Here is a 21,458-nt window from a genome sequence, read left to right on the forward strand (position 1 = left end):
AGGAACCCGCTGCCTGCTCGCTCCGCATGTGGCAACGCTGCTGCTACTCCCTAGGACTGATCTCCTGTTACTGGTTGAATGTGGTGATGACCTGCCAAAGCCGGCCCTGGCTTAACCAAAACTAACCCGTGAAACCCAGCATAGCCCAGGGGGTGTGTGTACTCAAAGAGAAATCACCCGGCCCCTCAGCGCGCCCGCCCTGTGGCATGGCCTGGCAGGGCTGCAAACCAGGAAACTCAACATAACATAGGAAAACTAATAGGAAATCCAACAGGAAAACAGGAAAACCGTTCTGTCTTTTGGATCTAACCACTTAGAGACTCTTTTATAATTAACCCGCCGCTTCATCCCACTCCCCAAGGAGGAGACGACCCTTTTCCCGCGGACGTGCTGGCGGGAGGAGGAGGACACTGCCAGCACCGCGCACCTGACACTCCACACCAGCACCGGAGCTGCTGCTCTGCCCTAGCGCCCCGGCACGGCCCCAGCACCGCGGCACTGCTGCCTCCACCGTAAGTGTGGTGGCACTGGCCCGACCGCACTCCAGCACGTCGTCCACCAAGAGCTGCTGCCGCCTCCGCCAGCCCACGGCCACCGTGCCTTGCTCCGGCACTGCGCTGGGGTCTGCCGTGAGCTACCGCCACCGCCTGCTGCTGCTTCCCGTGTATCTGGGGAGTGCTTCGTGCAAGGCCCCGTTCTTGATGCTAGTGCAGCTTTAATAAGTTAACAAGGAGTTAACGAGGAATTGAGAAGGAATTAACAAGGAATAATTATCAAGGAATGAGTGGGCGTCCGCCAGAGCCCGGTGCCGAGCTTGGCGCTGCCAAACCCAGGCTGGCTCCATGCGCGGTTCCTGCGCCACGTCTCCCTCACCGCGGGGGTTCTCTGAGGGGTGTGGAGGCCACAGGACCCCACGAGCAGGGCGGGGTGGTGGACACCAGCGCACTCCCATGTTGGGAATGCTGGGTTCCTCTGACCCTCGTGGTGGTTCCACTGGTGCCGGTGCCACGGTAACGCGCTCTCTCTCTGGCAGACGTCTCTCCCCAGCCCCAGCGAGGGCGTCGCGGCACCTCTGGGCGAGCTCCTCACCTGGGTCTCTGGTGTCGGCAGCTTGTGGACGGGTTCGAGGGGACATTGGGACGCGGCAGTGGCTCGGCCGCGCTCACCGGCACAGGTAACGCTGACCTCTCCGGTTGTTCCCTCTTTGGAGCTGGGGCTGCTGCTGGGTTGGTGCTGGGGCTTCAGCCGGTGCTGTGCTCCCTGTGCGCTGACACCAGGGTGTCCGGGGCTGTCGGTCTCCTCCGGGCATGGCTCGGTGTGGACTTTGCTGTGGTGCTGCTCGGCCACGGGTACTGCTTGGCGCAGGGCGGGCGCTGCTGGCGTGGGCTCAGGGCTCCATCCCATGATCCAGTCTCCATTGTCTCATCCCATCTTTCTGTTCGCTCTGTTGTAGTGTGGCTGGATGTTCATCCCAACTCCCCTCACCGCTGTCATGGAGCCCCCAGACCCCATCCCGGGGCCGCCGGCACCGCGCTGCAGGACACTGGGACATGCTCCCTCACCCTTTGCACTCAGCAGAGAGCGGGGCCGGTGCTGCCGGGGTGCCAGAGCCCCTCAGCCGGCCCCGGGGCACCCATGCAGTGCCCTGGCCCCCTGGCCCAGTGCTGCAACTCACCGCGGGTTTCCGCAGCACTTCTCCTCCTTCCCGCCTGCTCCCATTTGCCACGTGTCCACCGCGTCTGTCGTTCCTCCGCATCCCTTGTTATTAATATGATGATGATGATGATTATTACTCTCATTCTCTGTTTTGCTTTCGCGTGTCATGCCAGTGGCGGCGCCGCGCCGGGGCCCTGACATCCCGGTCCATTGGCACCTCCATTCTGGCAGGGCAGGAGCTGACCCCGTGGGGTCCTGGCACTGCCATGTGGGGCAGCCGCAGCAGCAGTGAAGGATGTTCCAACCAGCAGCACCTCCACGTGCTCTGTTCGACCCAATGCTGCCCTGGTGACGCTGGTGTTGGTTGATGGCTCCCAGCTGCTCTTTGTGCTGTGGGCTGCAGTGGGTTGTGGTGCAGCACGATGGGGTTGGAGCAGTGTTGGATGTGATGCTAGATGGTGAGCTGGATGCGGGATTGGATGCATACTGGATGTGGGATTGGATGTGGGGCTGGATGCAGTGTTGGATGGGGTGTTGGATGCTAGGCTGGATGCAATGCTGGATGCAGGGCTGAATGCGGTGCTGGATGCATACTGGATGTGGGATTGGATGTGGGGCTGGATGTGGTTTTGGATGGCGTGTTGGATGCTGGGCTGGAAGCAATGCTGGATGCGGGGCTGGAAACGGTGCTGGATGCGGTACTGGATGTGGGATTGGATGTGGGGCTGGATGTGGTTTTGGATAGGAGTTTGATGCGGGGCTGGATGCAGTGCTGGATGCGGTACTGGATGTGGGATTGGATGTGGGGCTGGATGTGGTTTTGGATAGGAGTTTGATGCTGGGCTGGATGCAGTGCTGGATGTGCAGCTGGATGCGATGCTGGATGTGGGGCTGGATGTGCAGCTGGATGCGATGCTGGATGTGGGGTTGGATGTGGTGCTTGGTGCTAGAGGTCTCTGCAGAGAAGGTCTTGGGGGTGCTGGTTGATGAGAAAATGAACATGAGCCAGGTTCAGTGTGTGCTCACAGCCCAGAAAGCAACCGTATCCTGGGCTGCATCAAAAGGAGCGTGACCAGCAGGTCCAAGGAGGTGATCCTGCCCCTCTGCTCTGCTCTCATGAGACCTCACTTGGAGCATTGTGTGCAGTTCTGGTGTCCTCAACATAAAAAGGACATGGAGCTGTTGGAACAAGTCAAGAGGAGGCCACGAGGATGATCAGGGGACTGGAGCACCTCCCGTATGAAGACAGGCTGAGGAAGTTGGGGCTGTTCAGCCTGGAGAAGAGAAGGCTGCGTGGAGACCTCATAGCAGCTTCCAGTATCTGAAGGGGGGCTATAGGGATGCTGGGGAGGGACTATTCATTAGGGACTGTAGTGACAGGACAAGGGGTAACGGGTTAAAACTTAAACAGGGGAAGTTCAGGTTAGATAGAAGGAAAACGTTCTTTACTGTGAGGGTGGTGGGACATTGGAACAGGTTGCCCAAGGAAGCTGTGAATGCTCCATCCCTGGCAGTGTTCAAGGCCAGGCTGGATTAAGTCTTGTGTGACATGGTCTGGTGCGAGGTGTCCCTGTCCCCGGCGGGTGGCTGGAACTAAGTAATCTTCAGGTCCTTTACAGTTCTAACTGGTTTATGATTCTATGGTTCTATGATGTGGGTTGGATGCGGTGCTGGATGTGGGGTTGGATATGGGGTGAGATGTGGTGCTGGATGTGGGGTTGGATATGGGGTGAGATGTGGTGCTGGATGCGGTGCTGGATGTGGTGCTGGATGTGGGTTTGGATATGGGGTGGGATGTGGTGCTGGATGCGGTGCTGGATGTGGGGTTGGACGTGGGGTTCGACGTGGTGCTGGATGTGGTGCTGGATGTGGGGTGGGATGTGGTGCTGGATGCGGTGCTGGATGCGGTGCTGGATGTGGGGTTGGACGTGGGGTTGTTCGAGGGGTTGGATGTGGTGCTGGATGTGGTGCTGGATGTGGGGTTGGATATGGGGTGGGATGTGGTGCTGGATGTAGTGCTGGATGTGGTGCTGGATGTGGTGCTGGATGTGGTGCTGGATGCGGGGTTGGATGCGGTGCTGGATGCAGGGTTGGATGTGGGGTTGGATGTGGGGTTGGACATGGGGTTGGACGAGGGGTTGGATGTGGTGTTGGATGTGGTGCTGGATGCGGTGCTGGATGCGGTGCTGGATGAGGGGTTGGATATGGGGTTGGATATGGTGCTGGATGTGGTGCTGGATGTGGGGTTGGATATGGGGTTGGATATGGTGCTGGATGTGGTGCTGGATGCGGTGCTGGATGCGGTGCTGGATGCAGTGCTGGATGCGGGGTTGGATGTGGGGTTGGATGTGGGGTTGGAAATGGGGTTGGACGGGGGGTTGGACGAGGGGTTGGATGTGGTGCTGGATGTGGTGTTGGATGTGGTGCTGGATGTGGTGCTGGATGTGGGGTTAGATGCAGAAGGTGTGCGGGGGCTACGGTGCCTATGGGGGAGCTCAGGATGGGTCCCAGCAAGGACTGGTTCCTGCTCTGGGCTTCCCCAAACATTGAGCCCCCTGAAACCACCTCTCTCAGACCTCCTGGTACCACCAGGACCTACCGGTGCCCATGGGTGCCGCCCGTGGCCCAGCCCCACAGCGTGGTTGGAACCCCCCCAGCTCCCCACGGCGTCTGTGGGTGCAGCTCCTGTGCCCGCTGAGAGCTCCTGGACGAGCCCCATGTGCCCCTCAGCCCTGAGCCCCCACTGGCCGTTGTGTCCCTTGTCTGTGCACCTTCTCCAGCCATCCTGTGCCACCACACATCACCCCCTGCTCCCCTGGGACACCCGACCCCAAAGCACCTTCCATAGACAGCAGCGTCCAGCTCAGGGCAACAGCACAAGAGGGACCTGGAGCTGCTGCGAGGGCTGGAGCAGCTCTGCCCTGGAGCCAGGCTGGGAGAGCTGGGCTGGGGCAACCTGGAGAAGAGAAGGCTCCTGAAGGGGAGAGCTGAGAGCAGCTCCAGTGCCTGAAGGGGCTGCAGGGAACCTGGAGAGGGCCTTGGGACAAGGGCCTGTAGGGACAGGCCAAGGGGAATGGCTTTAACCTGCCAGAGGGGAGACTGAGATGAGCTCTTAGGCAGAAGCTCTTCCCTGTGAGGGTGCTGAGGCGCTGGCACAGGGTGCCCAGAGAAGCTGTGGCTGCCCCATCCCTGGCAGTGCTCAAGGTCAGGTTGGACACAGGGGCTTGGAGCACCCTGCTCCAGGGGAAGGGGTCCCTGCCCTGGCCGGGGTTGGAGCTGGAGGAGCTTAAAGGTCTTCCAACACAAACCAGGCTGGGATTCCATGCACTGTGTAGGGGTGACAGCCCCATCCCATCCCCTGGTGGGGACCCTGTGTCCGTGGGGCAAGATGTGGCTCCTGCAGATCCATGCTCTTCCCAGCTCTGCTCCAGCTCAGGGCCAGGGCCCCAAGACCCTGCAACACCCGGCCAAAGGCTGTGCTGCTGCAGCTACACACCAGTGTCTGCACCATCAAGCCAGAGTCAGCTGTGCCGGTGAATCTATCCATGTACCCCCTGCAGCCAGACCCTTGTGGCTGCTCCATCGCTGGCACTGGCTGCCTGCACTGGCTGCAGGTACTGGCAGGAGGTGCATGCAGCGCTGTGGGACACAGCCCGTGGCTCTGGCAGCAGCTGAGGGGCACCAGCCCCAGGTGTGCGGGTGCAGGGTATGGGGTGCAGGGTGTGAGGTGGAGGGTGTGGGGTGCGGGTCCTCCCATCCTTGCTCAGGTCTTGTGCTCAGCATCCTCACCGCCACCCCCACCATCACCATCATCAGCTCCATGGCACCACCTCAGCCCATGTTCATGCTTCACCTCCAGCTCCCCGTGCCCTCCTGGCAGCGCCCACGCGCCCGTGCCCGCTCCTCACTGCGCCCCGGCTGCACCACCCAGGGCTCTGCTCGCTCCCGAGCACCGGGCACCCTTCATCCTCCTCTTGTTCCTCCTCCCTGGGCATGCACCTGCAGCCCCTGGTGCTGGATGAGCTCCTCGCTGCAGGCTGCAGCCTGTCCCAGCCCTGCTGCTCGCTGCAGCACCTGCATCATCTGCTCCGGGCTCCTGCAGCCTCTCCAGGGCTCTGGGCACCCCCGGTGAGCGGCTGCATTGCACAGCGCTGCGGTAACACACGGGTGCAGGGCACGGTGGCAGGTCCATGGCATGGGCCCAGCACCCCCACGTGTCCCCACGTGTCCCCTGCTCTCCCTGCAGCCCCACGGCACTGCTGAGGCCACCGGTGCCAGCGGACCCCCTGGAGCCAGCTTTGAGGGGTCATCACTGGATGGGGAGCCCACGGCAAGGTACGGCATGGCCGCAATGCTCCGGCAGGGCCTGTGTGTGCATGGGGGCACTGAGGTGACCGGGATCCTGCAGCAGGAGTGGGACACGGTGGGGAACATCCATGGGGTGAGCAAGGCTGCGTGGGAGCAGCCCCACAGCCCTGTCACAGCCTCATAACAGTCCCACAGCCCCACTGCAGCCCCATAGCCCCCCGTGTTACCATTGTCACAGTGTCCCTGCTGTCCCTGCAGCACACGGCTGGAGGTGCAGCACCGGCTGCAGGCCCTGCGGCATTGGCTGGATGCAGTGGAGCGGCAGCTGCCAGCGCTGCAGGTAAAAGGGAATGACCCAACCATGGTGCCAGAGGGGCAAGGGGGGTGACACTGACAAGGACAACTGGAGACATGTCAGCACTGCACCGGTGCGGCTGGTGACATGGTCCTGCTCCTGCTGGTGACATGGGCCTGCTGGTGACACAGGTCCTGCTGTGCAGGTGACATGGGTCCTGCTGGTGACATGGGCCTGCTGGTGACATGGTCCTGCTGTGCTGGTGACATGGGCCTGCTGGTGACACGGGTCCTGCTGTGCAGGTGACATGGGTCCTGCTGGTGACATGGGCCTGCTGGTGACACGGGTCCTGCTGTGCAGGTGACATGGGTCCTGCTGGTGACATGGGCCTGCTGGTGACACGGGTCCTGCTGTGCAGGTGACATGGGTCCTGCTCCCAGCCCACCAGCACCATCAGCCTTGTGGGCTTGGAGCCTTTGGTCCCTGTGGCCATGCCACTGCCAGTGGCATCGCGTCCTCGGAGCCCTGTGGGCGCTGGGGACACTTTTGGTACCAAGAACAGCTGCGTGCTGCAGCTCCGCAGACCAGGCAGTGTGTGCGGCACTGGGTCCCCTTCTCATGGGGGCTGTGCAGTGGGCAAGGTGCGTGCAGCCATGTCCCCTGCCCGTGCAAGGCGTCTGCAGCTGTGCATTGACAATGTGCAGCCATGTGCAGGGGTACATCCATGCACAGGATGTGTGTAGCCATGCTCAAGGGTACATCTGTGCACTGGATGTGTGCAGCCATGCAGAGGGGTACATCTCTGTACAGGATGTGTGCGGCCATGCACAAGGGTACATCCTTACACAGGATCATGCAGCCATGCATGGGGGTACATCCCTGTACAGGATGTGTGTGGCCATGCAGGATGTGCAGCCATGCACGAGGGTACATCCTTACACAGGATCATGCAGCCATGCATCGGGGTATATCCATGCACAAGGTATGTGCAGCCATGCAGGGTGTGCAGCCCCGTTCCACTGTGTCCCCCTGTGCCCGCAGCCGGGCGCTGTCACCTCCCTGACGCAGCTGTGGGGTCAGGTGCAGAGGGCAGATGCTGCAGGAGCACCGGGAGCAGCTTGTTCCCTGTGGCAGTGGCTCCAGCACCAGTGCAGCCAAAGCCTCTGCACCCGGGGGTCCTGTGGGAGCCACACCCACCGGTGCAGCGGCTCCTGTACCACTGCCTGCAGCATGTGCATGGTGCATGGTGCATAGTACATGGTGCAGGGTGCAGGGTACATGGTGCATGGTGCACAGTGTATGGTGCAGGGTATGTGGTACATTGTGCAGGGTATGTGGTACATGGTGCAGGGTGCAGCTGGAACCTGCTGCTGCAGCAGGGGGGCTCACGCCATGTGCAGTGCTGCAACAGCAGCAACAGCAGCAGCGTCCTCCCGGCACCTGCGTGGCTGTGGGTCTGTGGAGCTGTGCTGTGTTGGGGCTGTGCTGTGATGGTGGGGCTGTGATGGGGCTGTGATGGGGCTGTGATGGGGCTGTGCTGTGGTGGGGCTGTGATGGGGCTGTGCTGTGGTGGGGCTGTGATGGGGCTGTGCTGTGGTGGGGCTGTGATGGGGCTGCGGGGCTGTACTGGGGCTGTGCTGGGGCTGTGGGGCTGTGCTGGGGCTGTGGGGCTGTGCTGGAGCTGTGGGGCTGTGCTGGAGCTGTGGGGCTGTGCTGGGGCTGTGGGGCTGTGATGGGGCTGTGGGGCTGTGCTGGGGCTGTGGGGCTGTGATGGAGCTGTGGGGCTGTGCTGGGGCTGTGGGGCTGTGATGGGGCTGTGGGGCTGTGCTGGAGCTGTGGGGCTGTGATGTGGCTGTGGGGCTGTGATGGGGCTGTGGGGCTGTGATGGGGCTGTGGGGCTGTGATGGAGCTGTGGGGCTGTGATGGGGCTGTGGGGCTGTGATGGAGCTGTGGGGCTGTGCTGGAGCTGTGGGGCTGTGATGGGGCTGTGGGGCTGTGATGGGGCTGTGGGGCTGTGATGGAGCTGTGGGGCTGTGATGGAGCTGTGGGGCTGTGCTGGAGCTGTGGGGCTGTGATGTGGCTGTGGGGCTGTGATGGGGCTGTGGGGCTGTGATGGGGCTGTGGGGCTGTGATGGAGCTGTGGGGCTGTGATGTGGCTGTGGGGCTGTGATGGAGCTGTGGGGCTGTGATGGGGCTGTGGGGCTGTGGGGCTGTGATGGAGCTGTGGGGCTGTGCTGTGGTGGGGCTGTGCTGGAGCTGTGGGGCTGTGATGGAGCTGTGGGGCTGTGATGGAGCTGTGGGCCACGACGCGACCGGGGCGGGGGCGGGGCGGGGGGCGGGGGCGGGGCCGGGTGGGGGCGGGGCGGCGGCGCTGGCGCGAGCCCCGGGGGTTTCCCCGGTAACGGCTCCGGCTCGCGCCGGGGGGGGAGGGGCGGGGGTCAGCGGGGGCAGCGCCGGTACCGGAGCGTCCCGCCGGGCCCCGCCCCCCCAGCGCGCACGAACAAAGGCGGGACTCGCCCCGCCCCCCCCCCCCCGGTACCGGCGCCCCCCGAAGCCCCCCCGGAGCCCCGGGCCCGGCTCCGCCGCGGTGAGTGCGGGGGGGGGGGGCGGGGGTCGAGCTGGGGCAGCGCGGGGCCGGGGCGAGGGGGGGCTGGGGGGCGCGGGGCCGGGGCAGCCGCTGCGGGGGGCGGGGGGCGCGGGGGGTGCGGGGGGCGCGCTCCGTGCGTGGCGCTGCCCGGCCCCGGGGCTCACGCGGGCGGCGCGGACCCGGCCCGGGGAGGGTGCGAGGCTGCGGGGCGTGAACACGTGGGTGGGGGTGGGGGTGCCCCTCCCTGCTCCCTACCTGATGGATGGGTGCTCCCAGCCCCATCCCCGCACCCCGCATCCCTTCACCCATCCCTGCACCCCCTCACCCATCCCCGCATCCCCTCACCCATCCCCACATCCCCTCACCCATCCCTGCGTCCCCTCACCCATCCCTGCATCCCCTCACCCATCTCCGCATCCCCTCACCCATCCCCACATCCCCTCACCCATCCCTGCATCCCCTCATCCATCCCTGCATCCCCTCACCCGTCCCTGCCTCCCCTCACCCATCCCTGCATCCCCTCACCCGTCCCTACATCCCCTCATGCATCCCTACGTCCCTTCATCCATCCCTGCATCCCCTCACCCGTCCCTACATCCCCTCATGCATCCCTACGTCCCTTCATCCATCCCTGCATCCCCTCACCCGTCCCTACATCCCCTCACCCGTCCCTACATCCCCTCATGCATCCCTACATCCCCTCATCCATCCCTGCATCCCCTCATCCATCCCTGCATCCCCTCACCTGTCCCTACATCCCCTCATGCATCCCTACCTCCCCTCACCCATCCCTACATCCCCTCATCCATCCTTACCTCCCCTCACCCATCCCTACCTCCCCTCACCCATCCCTACATCCCTGCATCCCCTCGTCCATCCCTGCATCCCCTCGTCCATCCCTGCATCCCCTCATCCATCCCTACATCCTCTCATCCATCCCTGCATCCTCTCATCCATCCCTACATCCCCTCGTCCATCCCTACATCCTCTCATGCATCCCTACATCTGCCCACTCCTCCATTCCCGCACCCAGCCCCACATCCTCAGCCCCACACCCCTCCATGGGCCCCACAGCAGCAGGTGGCTCCTTTCTCTGGCTCCACTATAATCCATCAGCACAAAGCGGCACCAACCGGGAGCCTGAGCCCAGTGCTGGTGCAGCTGGTGGCACCGCGTGCACTGAGTGGTCCTGATGCCAGGAGGCCCTGGCTCAGTGCAGGTGACCCCTGGGCAGCACCAGGGCGCAGGGCACTGCGGTGGCTCTGGTAACGTGCGTTCTCATGGCTCGTTGCAGGCTGGAGCTGGTGCCGGTGCCGGTGCTGGTGCCATGGGGAACTCAGTGACTCGGCCCGGCTGCCTGGGCCAGAGGCGCCGGCGCTCAGCAGAGGCACAGCTCCGGGATGCGGTGCCGGACACGGTGCAGAATGGCTGGAGCGTGGCACCCGGTGCCTCCGGGAGCCTGAAGCACAGCCCAGTGCCGGTGCAGAATGGCAGCACTGCGTGTGTCCTGGTGCCAGGTGCAGCCTGGACACCCCCCACGCACCGTGGCACATGGGGCTGGGCCCCTGGCACCCGGCGTGAAGTGACGGAGGTGACAGAGGTGACCGAGACCATCGTCACTGAGATCGTGGAGGTGACGCAGTACCCGGGCGCCGAGGCCCCGCTCGCCGGCACTGGCACCACGCCGGCGGAACGCCGGGGGGACAGAGATGCCACAGAGGTGACCGTGGGCAGGGACCGTCGCCACCGCCAGCACCACGCTGGGAGCCTCGGCCCTTGGCTCACATGGGGCAGTGTGCTTCTGGCTTCTGGCTGCAGTGCGGGGACCTGCTGGTGCTGCAGGATGGGTCCAGCCCCGGTGCTGGCAGCGCCTGCCCTTCATCTGCTGAGGAGGAGCATGGGTGTGCAGGGGCTGAGGGCTCAGCCTCATGTCCCCCACAGGTGGTGCCAGAGGAGGCTGCGTTGGCGGCGCTGGTGTCGGTGGATCGGGCTCAGGACACGCCAGAGGCGCTGCTGGCCTGGGTGGCTGACATGGAGGAGCTGGTGGGCAACCAGAGGCCACCATCAGCCGAGGCGAAGGTGGTGAAGGCACAGCTGGAGGAGCAGAAGGTGCGGAGGTGCAACGGCTGCAGTGCTGCCGGTGCTGTGCCATGGCACTGTGTTGTGGTGCAGGGGGTGTGTGTGGCTGCAGTTGCAGCGCCGTGTCCTGCTGTGTTGCAGCTGCTGCAGCGGCTGCTGGAGGAGCGGCGGCCGCGCGTGGAGCTGGTGCTGCAGGATGGATCCGGGGCCCTGGTGCGTGACACCGGCACCGGCACCCTCGGCGAGAGGTGGGAGTGGCTGGTGCAGGAGGCAGGAGCCAGGTGGGTCCGGCTGGGCTGCGAGGGAGGACCCGGCCCATTGGGGCCGCGGTGGCACCGTCCCCAGCCCTGGCTAACACGGGTCCTACCAGGTCAGGCCGCCTGGAGCAGATCTTGCCGGCAGCGCTGCGCTTCCAGGAGGCCGCCGATTCCTTCCAGGAGTGGCTGGGAGCCGCGGAGCGGAGGCTGGCGCAGCTCTGGCGCGCCGATGGCTGTGGCGACATGCAGGACGCCCATCGGCAAAGCCAGGTTGGGGCAGGCGGGTGGGGCAGGAGGGTGCAGCACCCATGGGTGCTGCACGGTGTGTGCTGGGGCCGGTGCCAGCTGAGGTGACCACATCATGTCACAGGAGCTGTGCCAGGAGGTCGGTGCACGGCTGGGGGAGCTGGACAGTGCTTTGGCAAGTGGGCAGCAGGTCCTGACTATGGTCACAGGTGAGTGGGGACGGGCGCTGGGTGCTGCTGGGGCTCTGTTGGCACTGCAGCACAAGCTGCGGGATGGAGCCAGGGACAGGGCTGCGCCAGTGCTGACAGCGGCTGTGGTGGTGCTGCAGGGGAGGAGGTGCAGGTGGTGCAGGAGAAACTGGAGTCGCTGCGGACGCGGTACCTCATCGTGTGCCGGAGCAGCGCCGATGCCTCGCAGCGCCTGGGGCAGACGCTGGAGGCCTCAGCCCGCCTGGACATGGTGCAAGATGACCTGGTGCTGTGGCTGAGCCGCATGGAGCAGGAACCGGCCTGCGGTGATGGCACTGACCAAGGAGAGCAGGTGCCAGATGTGCCGGGGGCTCTGTGCCACAGTGGGGAGGGTGGTCACAGCGGTGGCAGTGTGACTGATGGTGGTGATGGTGTCCCTGTGCCAAAGCTGGAGCAGCTCCTGGAGGCGCAGCTGGGCTGCACAACCGCACTCGCTGCGCTCATGGAGCAGCCTGTGCCGGTGCCGCTGGATGCTGCGGTGCTGCGCGCGCAGCTCGATGAGCAGAAGGTGGGTCTGTGGCCAAGCACTGCCTGGAGCCCCTGCATGTGGCCCTAGCACCAATACAACCGCTGCATGTCCTGCAGCTGCTGTCAGCTGAGGTCCTGCACCGCCGTGCGCTGGTGGAGCGGCTGCTACGTGTCACCGACCCGCTGCTGCACTGCATCCCCGACCCGCTGCGGCAGCGCCTGCAGGTGAGCGGTGCCAGGGGTGCCAGGGAGGATGCGGTGATGGTGCCACTGCAGCAATGCCCATGCCCCGTGTCACTGTGTGTGTCGGCAGCCATCAGTGCAGGCGCTGCGGGAGCACATGGAGCAGCTCTGGCAGCGCTGCGGTGCCCGCGGTGAGCAGCTGGAGCAGGCACAGGCACTGCTGGCGCAGTTCACGGAGGTGCAGGAGGAGCTGCAGCCCTGGCTGCGGGAGGCGCAGGCGGCCGCGCTGCAGCTCGCGCCCAGCACCATCGACTGTGACGGTTTTAAGGAGCAGCAGCAGCTGCTGCAGGTGAGGTGGTGGCGGGCGTGGGGCAGTGACGGGCACGGGGCAATGGGAGCGCTGGGTGCGGGGCAGCAGCAGCGGTGGGCGGCCCCTGCAGCGTCCTGTGCCCGCAGAGCCTGCGCGAGGCCCTGGCTGAGCACCGACCGCTGCTGGGGAAGCTGCAGCGTGTTGCGGCACAGCTGCAGGAGCTGAGCCCGGAGCAGGCGGCACCATTCCGGCAGCGCTGCAGCGAGGCTGATGAGCTGTACAGCTGCATCCGGCAGCGCCTGCGCCAGGCAGCCACGCTGCTCGAGGATGCTCTGCCACGGTACAGCCAGGTATGGAGCTGGGCTGGGGCTGGGGGGGACACGCTGCTGACTCCACGAGTCACCGGGGCTGGTGTGTCCCCACAGCTCTCAGAGCGCATGGATGTGCTGCGGGAGTGCCTGGAGCGGCTGCAGCGGCGCCTGCAGAGCCAGCCTGGCGCACGTGGCGACGCGGTGCAGCTGCGGGAGCAGCTCCAGGACAACGCACTGGCGCTGGCAGAGCTGGAGCAGCTCGGGGCTGCCCTGGCCACAGTTCAGGCGCAGGGCGAGGAGCTGCTGGGCAGCGTGCTGGAGGCCGGCTGCAGTGCCGCGGCTGCAGGTGTGCACGTGCCATGGTGATGGAGCACGGTCCCAGCGCGGGGTCCTTGTGCAGAGTGCAGGGTCCCAGTGCTGGTGCAAGGTGCCAGAGCTGGGTCCCAGTCCCAGTGTGGGGTGCTAGTACAGGGTGTGATGTGCTGGTGCAAGATCCTGGTGCAGGGTTGTAGGTCATGGTGTGGGGTCCCAGTGTGGGGTTGTGGGGTCTCAGTGCTGCTGTTAGGTTCTGGTGCTTGGTGCTGGTCCTGGTGCAGGGTCCTGGTGCAGTTGCCAGTCCAAGCTGCAGTGCAAGCACCACCACTGTCTCTGCAGGGCTGCAGGAGAGGCCAGCGCAGCTGCAGGCTCAGTGGGGGTCCCTGCAGCGCCAGTGCCAGGAGCGGGAACGGTGGCTGCGGGACGTGCTGCCGCTGGCAGAGCGGTTCTGGCAGGGCCTGGCCGAGCTGGCAGTGGCGCTAAGCGACACCCAGCACGTGCTGCTGGCGCTGGAGGATGCTGGTGGTGACACTGAGGACACCCCAGAGCCTGATACCATCCGGGCCCGGCTGCGCTCCATGCAGGTATGGGCTGGGGCTGAGGGCAGTGTTGCAATGCAGGCAGTGCTGCAAGAGTAGGCTATGCAGTATGGGTACCCCCATGATGCAGGCAGTGCCACAGCATGGTCAGCCCCATGGCACAGGCAGTGCTGCAGCATGGGCATATCCATTTCATGAGTAGTCCAATGGCACAGGCATGGGCAGCCTCATGGTTTTTGCAGCTTCGTGGCACAGTCAGTGCTGCAACATGGGCAGCACCGTGGTGCAGGCAGCCCCACTGCCATGGAGCACTGTGCCCATGCACATTGCATGGGCAGTGGTGTAGCATGGGCAGCCCCATGGCACGGGCAGTGGTGCAGCATGGGCCGCCCCATGGCACAGGCAGTGCCACAGCATGAGCAGCCCCATAGCACAGGCAGCACCAGCAGCACTGCCCATGGCACAGGCGACCCCTCTCAGGGGCAGTGCCGCAGCATGGGCTGCCCTGATCCATGTGGGTGCTGCAGGCGCTGCGGGAGGAGCTGGACACGCTGCAGGTGGAGCTGGACGCGCTCGGCAGCGTTGGCGTGGAGCTGGCAGCCGCCTGCGGGGACCCCGGCAAACCCGACGTCACCCGGAGCATGGACGATGTGAGCGTGTGGGCATCGACTGGGGGGCCCAGTGCCGGTGGGGTGGCCCCGGCACCATGAACCCTGTGTGGTGCCACCAACCCATCCGCAGTGCTCCCCCCATCCCATGCCCCCCATCCCATGTCCCCCCCCGTCCCTGCGGTGCTGCTGACCACCCCACCACCCCCAGCTCTACCGCTCATGGCACAGCCTCAGCCAGGCCTGGGCCCGGCGCTTCGGCCGCCTTGAGGAGCAGCTCCAGGCTGCTGTCACCCACCAGGACACTGAGCAGGTGGGACCCTGCACCGGGTGTGGGGCTGGGGTGTCCCTGCCCCGTCTTCTGTGCATGGGGTGGGCAGGGGACCAGGTGGTGTGGGGCAGGCTGGCTATTGCATCATGCTGCTGCTTTGGTTGTGGGGCTGGCAGGGCCGTGGGGCAGGATGCAGTGGTGCAGTGGTGCGGCTGCAGGGTACAGGGTGATGGTGCCTTGGCCACGCTGTGCTGACACTGTGTGGGACGCGGATGGGCACACAGATGGGGCCTGGCCCCCCCTGACGCGTCCGTCCTTGGCTGCAGCGTCTCTGCGGGTGGCTGGATGCGGCCGAGCTGCGCCTGGCCGAGGAGTTCCTTGTCGGCGGGGACCTGCCGGTGCTGCAGCAGCAGCTGGTGGAGCTCAAGGTGCGTCCAGCCGCGTGGGGCACGTGCCAGACCCAGCTGAACCGTACTGTGCAATGCTGGGCTGTCCTGTGCCAAACCAGACCCAGCTCTGCCATCCTGTGCCATTTGGTACCAAACCAGACCCAGCTCTGCCATCCTGTGCCATTCGGTACCAACCCAGACCCAGCTCTGCCATCCTGTGCCATTCGGTACCAAACCAGACCCAGCTCTGCCATCCTGTGCCATTCGGTACCAAACCAGACCCAGCTCTGCCATCCTGTGCCATTCGGTACCAACCCAGACCCAGCTCTGCCATTCTGTGAAATTCAGTACCAAACCAGACCCAGCTCTGCCATTCTGTGCCATTCGGTACCAAACCAGACCCAGCTCTGCCATTCTGTGCCATTCGGTACCAAACCAGACCCAGCTCTGCCATTCTGTGCCATTCAGTACCAAACCAGACCCAGCTCTGCCATTCTGTGCCATGCTATGCCAAACTAGGCTCAGCTCTGGCATCCCATCCCATTCTGTCCCATGTTGTTCCATCCCATGCTCTGCCATCCTGTGCCGTGCCACACCCGGTGCCAGGGCAGCCCCATCTTCTCCACCACAGGAGTTCAAGCGGGAGCTCTACCAGTGCCGGGTGGATGTGGAGACGCTGCGGCAGCACCAGCACCAGCCCGGCACGGGGGGCACGGCCAAGGGAGACCTGGCCCAGGGGGACCCATCCCAGGGGGACCCCACAGCCGCGCTTCCCGACTTCCGCCAGCGCTGGGACCGTCTGGAGGAGGAGATCGTCAGCCGGCAGGTACAGGGGGGACAGCAGTGCGGGTGCAAGGGAACTGGGTGGGCATACGGGGAGCGGGGTGGGTGCTGTGCGGTGGGTGCTGGGTGATCTCATGTCAGAGCGGCCGTTCCCCGGTGCAGCATGAGCTGGAGGCGGCGCTGCTGGGGCTGGGGCAGTTCCAGCACCAGCTGCAGGAGCTGCTGCAGTGGCTGACGCGCACGGCCGAGACGCTGCAGAGCCCCGCGGTGCTGCGCCCCGACCTGCAGAGCTGCGAGATCGAGCTGGCCAAGCACACGGTGAGCAGGGACAGGGGGGACATGGGGCACGGGCATGGTGCAGCCCAAACACCCTGGGGAGGGCCGCGGTGCGGTGCAGCCAAGCGGTGCCGCGGGTCCCCGGTGCGGCAGTGCTGGCTGTGACTGTGGTGCCCATCGCAGGTGCTGCGGAACGACGTGCTTTGCCACGCGCGCACGGTGCAGGCGGTGAATGAGGCGGCGCAGGGGCTGCTGCTCTGCAGCATGGGGCACAGCGAGGAGGGGTTGCAGCACAGCCTGCACCAGCTCAACCAGCGCTGGGATCTGGTGCGCAGCGAGACCGAGACCCGGCAGCTGCAGCTGGAGAACAACCTCAGCCAGGTACTGGCTCTGCCTGCCGTGGTGTTGCCTGTACCAGCACTGTGTGTCCTGGTGCTGCTGGTCCCGGTGGTGCTGGTACTGGCACTGCGGCCCCGTACTGCCAGTGCTGGTGCTGCTGGTCCTGGTGCTGCTGCGGTGCTGAGCCCCAGCACTTTGCCAGGTCCAGGACATTACACTGGAGATCACGGAGCTGCTGCAGTGGCTGGAGCAGGTGGAGCTGCAGCTCTTCTTCTCGAAGCCGGTGTGGGGCCACCCGGACACCACCAAAGAGATGCTCACGGTGCATCTGGTGAGCACCAGGGCTCCGCTGGGGTGTCCCCCTTCCGCAGGGGTGTCCTGGGTGTCCCTTGGTGGGGGGCCTGGGTGCCACAGGGTCCAGGACCCATTTCTGCCTTGCCAGAGCACGCAGAGACCTCCTGTGCCCCCCAGCAACCCTGAGACACAGTGGGAAAATCCTTGTCCCCGTCCCCGTGACCCTATCCATGGATCCATCCCTGTCCACGTCTCCCCATCCACATCCCTGTGTGTGTCCCCATGACCGTTCCAGTGTCCATCTCTGTCCCTGTCTCATCTCCATCACTGTCCCCACGTCCCCATCCCCATGTCCCCATCCCTGGTGTGACTGTGCCGCTGGGGCTGCCGCCACGTCCCCGCAGGAGCTGTGCAGGGAGCTGGATTCCAAGCAGGACACGTACAGCAGCCTGCGGGAGCGGCTGCAGCGGCTGCTGGGCCCCAGCGGCGTGGGGCAGCCCTGCAGCACGGAGCACGGGCTGCGCCTGCTGCAGCACAAGTGGGAGAGCGTCCGTGCCGAGGCGCAGGAGCGGAAGGTGCGCGGGGAGTGATGTGCCGGGGCTGAGGCTGCGGCTGGGGCTGCTGCGGGCGCCCGTCCCCCTCAGCCCCGTGCGCTGCCCGCAGGAGAGCCTGGCCGAGGGGGTGACCGTCAGCACCGAGTTCCACGGCACCGTGCAGGAGCTGCTGCGCTGGGTGGCCCAGGCAGAGGAGCAGCTTGGGGACCCCGCGCCGCCCAGCTTCGTCCTTGACACCGTCACCGCGCAGCTGCAGGAGCACAAGGCAAGAGCCAGGCCGGTCCTGGGGCCACGCTGGGCCCTGGGGCTGCCTGAGGGCTCCCCAGCAGCAGCAGCAGCCGCAGTGCAAGGGATGCCTCCGGCTCGTGGGGCTCCCGGCACAGGCTGAGCTGCGCCCGCTCCCCTCCCCTCAGGTGCTGGTGAGAGAGGCGAGTGCCCACGGGGAGAAGCTGGCCGGACTGGAGGCTGTGGCCGCTCGCTTGAGGGACTTCAGCAGGAAGCAGGACGGGGCCGTGATCCAGAACATGGTGCTGTCGGCCAAGGAGCGGCTGGGGAAGGTGCTGCAGCGGCTGGCGGAGCGCGGCACCGTGCTGGAGGAGGCTCGAAAGCGCAGCAAGCAGGTACCAGCACCAGCAGTGATGTCTGCAGCCAGGCACCGTGTGCTGGGTGCAGCCCAGAGCAGGAGCAGGAGCTCAGGGAGGGAATCCTGCTCCTCTGCTGCGGGAAGGGGAGAGCTGAGAGCAGCTCCAGAGCCTGAAGGGCTGCAGAGAGCCTGGAGAGGGGTTGGGACAAGGGAGGCAGGGACAGGCCAAGGGGAATGGCTTGAACCTGCCCGAGGGGAGACTGAGCTGAGCTCTGAGGCAGAAGCTCTTCCCTGTGAGGGTGCTGAGGCGCTGGCACAGGGTGCCCAGAGAAGCTGTGGCTGCCCCATCCCTGGCAGTGCTCAAGGCCAGGTTGGACACAGGGGCTCGGAGCACCCTGCTCCAGGGGAAGGGGTCCCTGCCCTGGCCGGGGTTGGAGCTGGAGGAGCTCTAAGCTCCGTCCCACTCACGCCCCTCCATGGTTCCCTGTTCCCCCCGCCCCTGTCCCTGTGCTGCAGTTCACCGAGTCCCGGCAGCTGCTCCTGGACTGGATGGGTGAGGCCGAGCAGAGCCTGGAGGTGCCTTCGGACACCACCACGAGCCAGGAGGAGCTCAAGTCCCGGCTGGCTGAGCACAAGGTGCGGCTGCGCCAGGGGGTCCCGGCTCCTGGGGGATGCACCTGGGGCTCTGTCTGTGGTTGGGGGGGGCCTGGGCTGAGGGGCATCAGCACCCCACGGTGCCCTGCGGCACTTGGGACAGAAGGGGTGTCCCCGTGCCCGTGTCCCCATCCCCGTCTCCCCGTGTCCCCGTGCCCTCTGTGCAGGCGTTCCAGAAGGTTCTGCGCTCAAAGCGGCCGGTGCTGGAGGCCACGCTGCGGAGCGGACGGGCGCTGCGGGAGGGGGCCCGGCTGGACCAGGACCTGCAGCCTCTGGAGGAGCTGCTGCGGGACCTGAAGGAGCGCTGGGATGCGCTGTGCAGCCTTGCTGCCGAGAGGTGGGACCAGGGGGTGGGATGGGGATGGAATTGGGGTGGGGATGGGGATGGGGTGGGATAAGGTGGGACTAGATGGGGTGGCCTGAAAATGAGGATGGGGATGAAGGTAGGGATGGGGATTGGGATGGAGATGTGATGGGTGTAGAGACAGAGATGGCGTTGGGGATGGGGTAAGGTGAGGTGAGGTAGAATGGGGTGTCCTCTGCTTCTCGTGTGGCTCCAGGTAAGGGCCTGGCCTCAACATTCCTCCCTGGGCATCCACCGCCCTGCTTTGACCCCTGCCCCGGCACTGCTGGGCTTTCCTCATCCTGGCTGGAGCCCATCCCTGGCCATTCCCTGCCCCGCAGTGCTGGGTCCTGGGTGCAGCCATTCCCTGCCCCACAGTGCTGGGTCCCGGGTGCAGCCATTCCTGCCCCGCTGTGCCGGGCCTGGCCCTGCAGCGTTGCCTGCACCCACTGTCCTGGCAGGCAGCACCAGCTGGAGGAGAGGCTGCTGCTGTCGGGGAAGTTCTCGGAGGCGCTGCAGGCGCTCCTGGACTGGCTGTACCGCGCCGAGCCGCAGCTCAGCGAGGACGTGCCCGTCGGTGGTGACCGCGACCTGGTCAGTGACCTGATGGACAAGCACAAGGTGGGTGTCCCCGTCCCTATCCCTGTCCTCTTCCCTGCCCACATTCCTATCCCCATTCTGTTCCTATTCTCATGTCCCCATCCTTGTCCCTATCCCATCCCCATTCTGATCCCATCCCTGTCCCCATCCCCATCCCTATCCCTCTTCTTGTCCCCATCCTCATCCTCATCCCATCCCCATCCCATCCCATCTCCAGCTACCCTGGGACCTGCCCGGGGCAGGGCTGGAGGCTGGGGCAGGGCGATGGCTGCAGCCCCTGGTCCACGCTGCTGCAGCGGTGCCTGTGCTGCATGGAGCCCTGTGCTGCAGCAGAGCCAGGCGGGTGCTGGGACACTGCCGGCATCTCTCCCCGCTCCAGGTTTTCCAGAAGGAACTGGGCAAACGCGCTGGCTGTGTGCGGGCGCTGACGCGCTCGGTGCGGGACCCGGCGCGCGGTGACTCGCCGTGGCTGCAGCGGCAGCTGGAGGAGCTGAGCACGCGCTGGGACCTGGTCTGCCGCCTCTCCCTGGGCAGGCAGGCGCGGCTGGAGGCAGCGCTGCGCCAGGTCATGGCGAGGGGCCTCGGGGGGAAGGGGCTGCAGGTGGTTGTGTGGCACCCGGGGCTGCATGGGGCGATGCTGCAGGGTGCTGTGTAGTGTGCCTGGGTGATGGGTGGTCATGTGCTGCTTTGGGTGCTTGGGCTCTGTGTGTGCCTGCGCTGTGGGGTGCTGCATGGGGTGCCTGGGCTCTGTGTGGCTATGCTGCAGGCTGCTGTGTGGGGTGTCTGGGCTCTGCATGTGGTTGCGCTGCAGGGTGCTGCGTGTGGCCACACAGCTTTGTGTGTGGCTGTGTCGCAAGCTGCCATGCCCGAGTGCCAGGCTGGGTGCTGCAGGTGCTGGTTACAGGTGCCGGGGGAAGATGTTGGTGCTGCAACTCCATGGGGAGGTCCTGGTGGGGACCGTGGTGTCGAGCCATGGCAAGGAGCCTCCTCTGTCCTGCTACAGGTTGCAGCCGGGCTGGCAGCAGCTCTGGGCACATAGTGCTGCAATGAGTCACATGTGCTGGGTGCAGGAGCAGCAGCCACAGGGTCTGGTTGAGGGTCTTGGGGGCTGGGCCCTGGTGCTGCAGCCACACGCAGGGGCTGAGCAGGTCCCATGTCTGCTGCAGGCTGAAGAGTTCCACAGCCTGGTGCAGTCATTCCTGCGCCGCCTTGGCGAGTCTGAGCAGAGCCTCAAGTACGGCGCCATCCCCGAGGAGGAGGCGGCCGTGCAGCAGTGTCGTGACCTGCTGCAGGTTAGTGCATCCTTGTCCCGGCACGTCCCAATCTGCCGTGGCCCCCACCGGGGTCCCATTGCACCCAGATGCGGGTTTGGGGTGCTGAGGGGTGGGGGTTTTGGGTCCCGTGCACTTGCAACCATGCATGGTGAACCAGTGCCCTTACCCAGTGCTAGGGGTGCATTGGGTGCCAGGGCTGGACCCAGCACTGTCATGGTGCGTGTCCCCCTCCAGGAGCTGCTGCAGTCGCTGCAGTGCCAGCAGCTGGAGCTGGAGTGCATCACCTCACTGGGGGAGGAGATCCTGTCCTCCTGCCACCCTGACTCCGTTGTCACGATCAAGTCCTGGATCACCGTCGCCAAGAGCCGCTTCCAGGAGGTGAGAGGGGTCCCCGTGTCCAGGGAGGGTCACAGGGATGCTCCAGGGAAGGAGACTGGGGAAGAAGCTCTTCCCTGTGAGGGTGCTGAGGCGCTGGCACAGGGTGCCCAGAGAAGCTGTGGCTGCCCCATCCCTGGCAGTGCTCAAGGCCAGGTTGGACACAGGGGCTTGGAGCACCCTGCTCCAGTGGAAGGGGTCCCTGCTCTGTCAGGGGTTGGAGGTGGAGGAGCTTTAAGGTCCCTCCCACCCAAACCCCTCCATGGTTCCATGATCTCTTGGTCGGGACAGTGGCCACATCCAACTTCTTCTG

General features: G+C 65.4%; 1 protein-coding gene across 1 annotated transcript in view; it reads left to right on the forward strand.

The window, feature by feature from the left end:
• Positions 1 to 21,458, forward strand: part of PLEC (plectin) — a 66,322-nt gene that overhangs the window by 40,133 nt on the left and 4,731 nt on the right. Inside the window, exons 33-68 of the mRNA XM_061479099.1 lie at positions 470 to 629; positions 1,034 to 1,174; positions 3,391 to 4,119; positions 5,077 to 5,270; positions 5,903 to 5,991; positions 6,223 to 6,304; positions 7,301 to 7,334; positions 10,046 to 10,566; positions 10,788 to 10,955; positions 11,067 to 11,206; positions 11,296 to 11,452; positions 11,553 to 11,637; positions 11,757 to 11,968; positions 12,065 to 12,184; positions 12,262 to 12,369; positions 12,458 to 12,676; positions 12,784 to 12,987; positions 13,063 to 13,294; positions 13,603 to 13,897; positions 13,933 to 14,176; positions 14,330 to 14,452; positions 14,622 to 14,723; positions 15,008 to 15,109; positions 15,702 to 15,896; positions 16,016 to 16,171; positions 16,313 to 16,510; positions 16,671 to 16,799; positions 17,167 to 17,337; positions 17,426 to 17,581; positions 17,730 to 17,936; positions 18,416 to 18,535; positions 18,721 to 18,890; positions 19,358 to 19,517; positions 19,876 to 20,097; positions 20,204 to 20,788; positions 21,005 to 21,148. Coding sequence (XP_061335083.1) covers positions 470 to 629; positions 1,034 to 1,174; positions 3,391 to 4,119; positions 5,077 to 5,270; positions 5,903 to 5,991; positions 6,223 to 6,304; positions 7,301 to 7,334; positions 10,046 to 10,566; positions 10,788 to 10,955; positions 11,067 to 11,206; positions 11,296 to 11,452; positions 11,553 to 11,637; positions 11,757 to 11,968; positions 12,065 to 12,184; positions 12,262 to 12,369; positions 12,458 to 12,676; positions 12,784 to 12,987; positions 13,063 to 13,294; positions 13,603 to 13,897; positions 13,933 to 14,176; positions 14,330 to 14,452; positions 14,622 to 14,723; positions 15,008 to 15,109; positions 15,702 to 15,896; positions 16,016 to 16,171; positions 16,313 to 16,510; positions 16,671 to 16,799; positions 17,167 to 17,337; positions 17,426 to 17,581; positions 17,730 to 17,936; positions 18,416 to 18,535; positions 18,721 to 18,890; positions 19,358 to 19,517; positions 19,876 to 20,097; positions 20,204 to 20,788; positions 21,005 to 21,148 — 7,074 coding nt within the window. The remainder of the gene's footprint in view (positions 1 to 469; positions 630 to 1,033; positions 1,175 to 3,390; positions 4,120 to 5,076; positions 5,271 to 5,902; positions 5,992 to 6,222; positions 6,305 to 7,300; positions 7,335 to 10,045; positions 10,567 to 10,787; positions 10,956 to 11,066; positions 11,207 to 11,295; positions 11,453 to 11,552; positions 11,638 to 11,756; positions 11,969 to 12,064; positions 12,185 to 12,261; positions 12,370 to 12,457; positions 12,677 to 12,783; positions 12,988 to 13,062; positions 13,295 to 13,602; positions 13,898 to 13,932; positions 14,177 to 14,329; positions 14,453 to 14,621; positions 14,724 to 15,007; positions 15,110 to 15,701; positions 15,897 to 16,015; positions 16,172 to 16,312; positions 16,511 to 16,670; positions 16,800 to 17,166; positions 17,338 to 17,425; positions 17,582 to 17,729; positions 17,937 to 18,415; positions 18,536 to 18,720; positions 18,891 to 19,357; positions 19,518 to 19,875; positions 20,098 to 20,203; positions 20,789 to 21,004; positions 21,149 to 21,458) is intronic.

Source organism: Pezoporus flaviventris, unplaced genomic scaffold (genome assembly GCF_033815535.1).
Source record: "Pezoporus flaviventris isolate CSIRO_AGI_PZ_B2104156 unplaced genomic scaffold, CSIRO_AGI_Pfla_v1 ptg000142l, whole genome shotgun sequence".
In the NCBI taxonomy this organism is placed as follows: domain Eukaryota; kingdom Metazoa; phylum Chordata; class Aves; order Psittaciformes; family Psittacidae; genus Pezoporus; species Pezoporus flaviventris.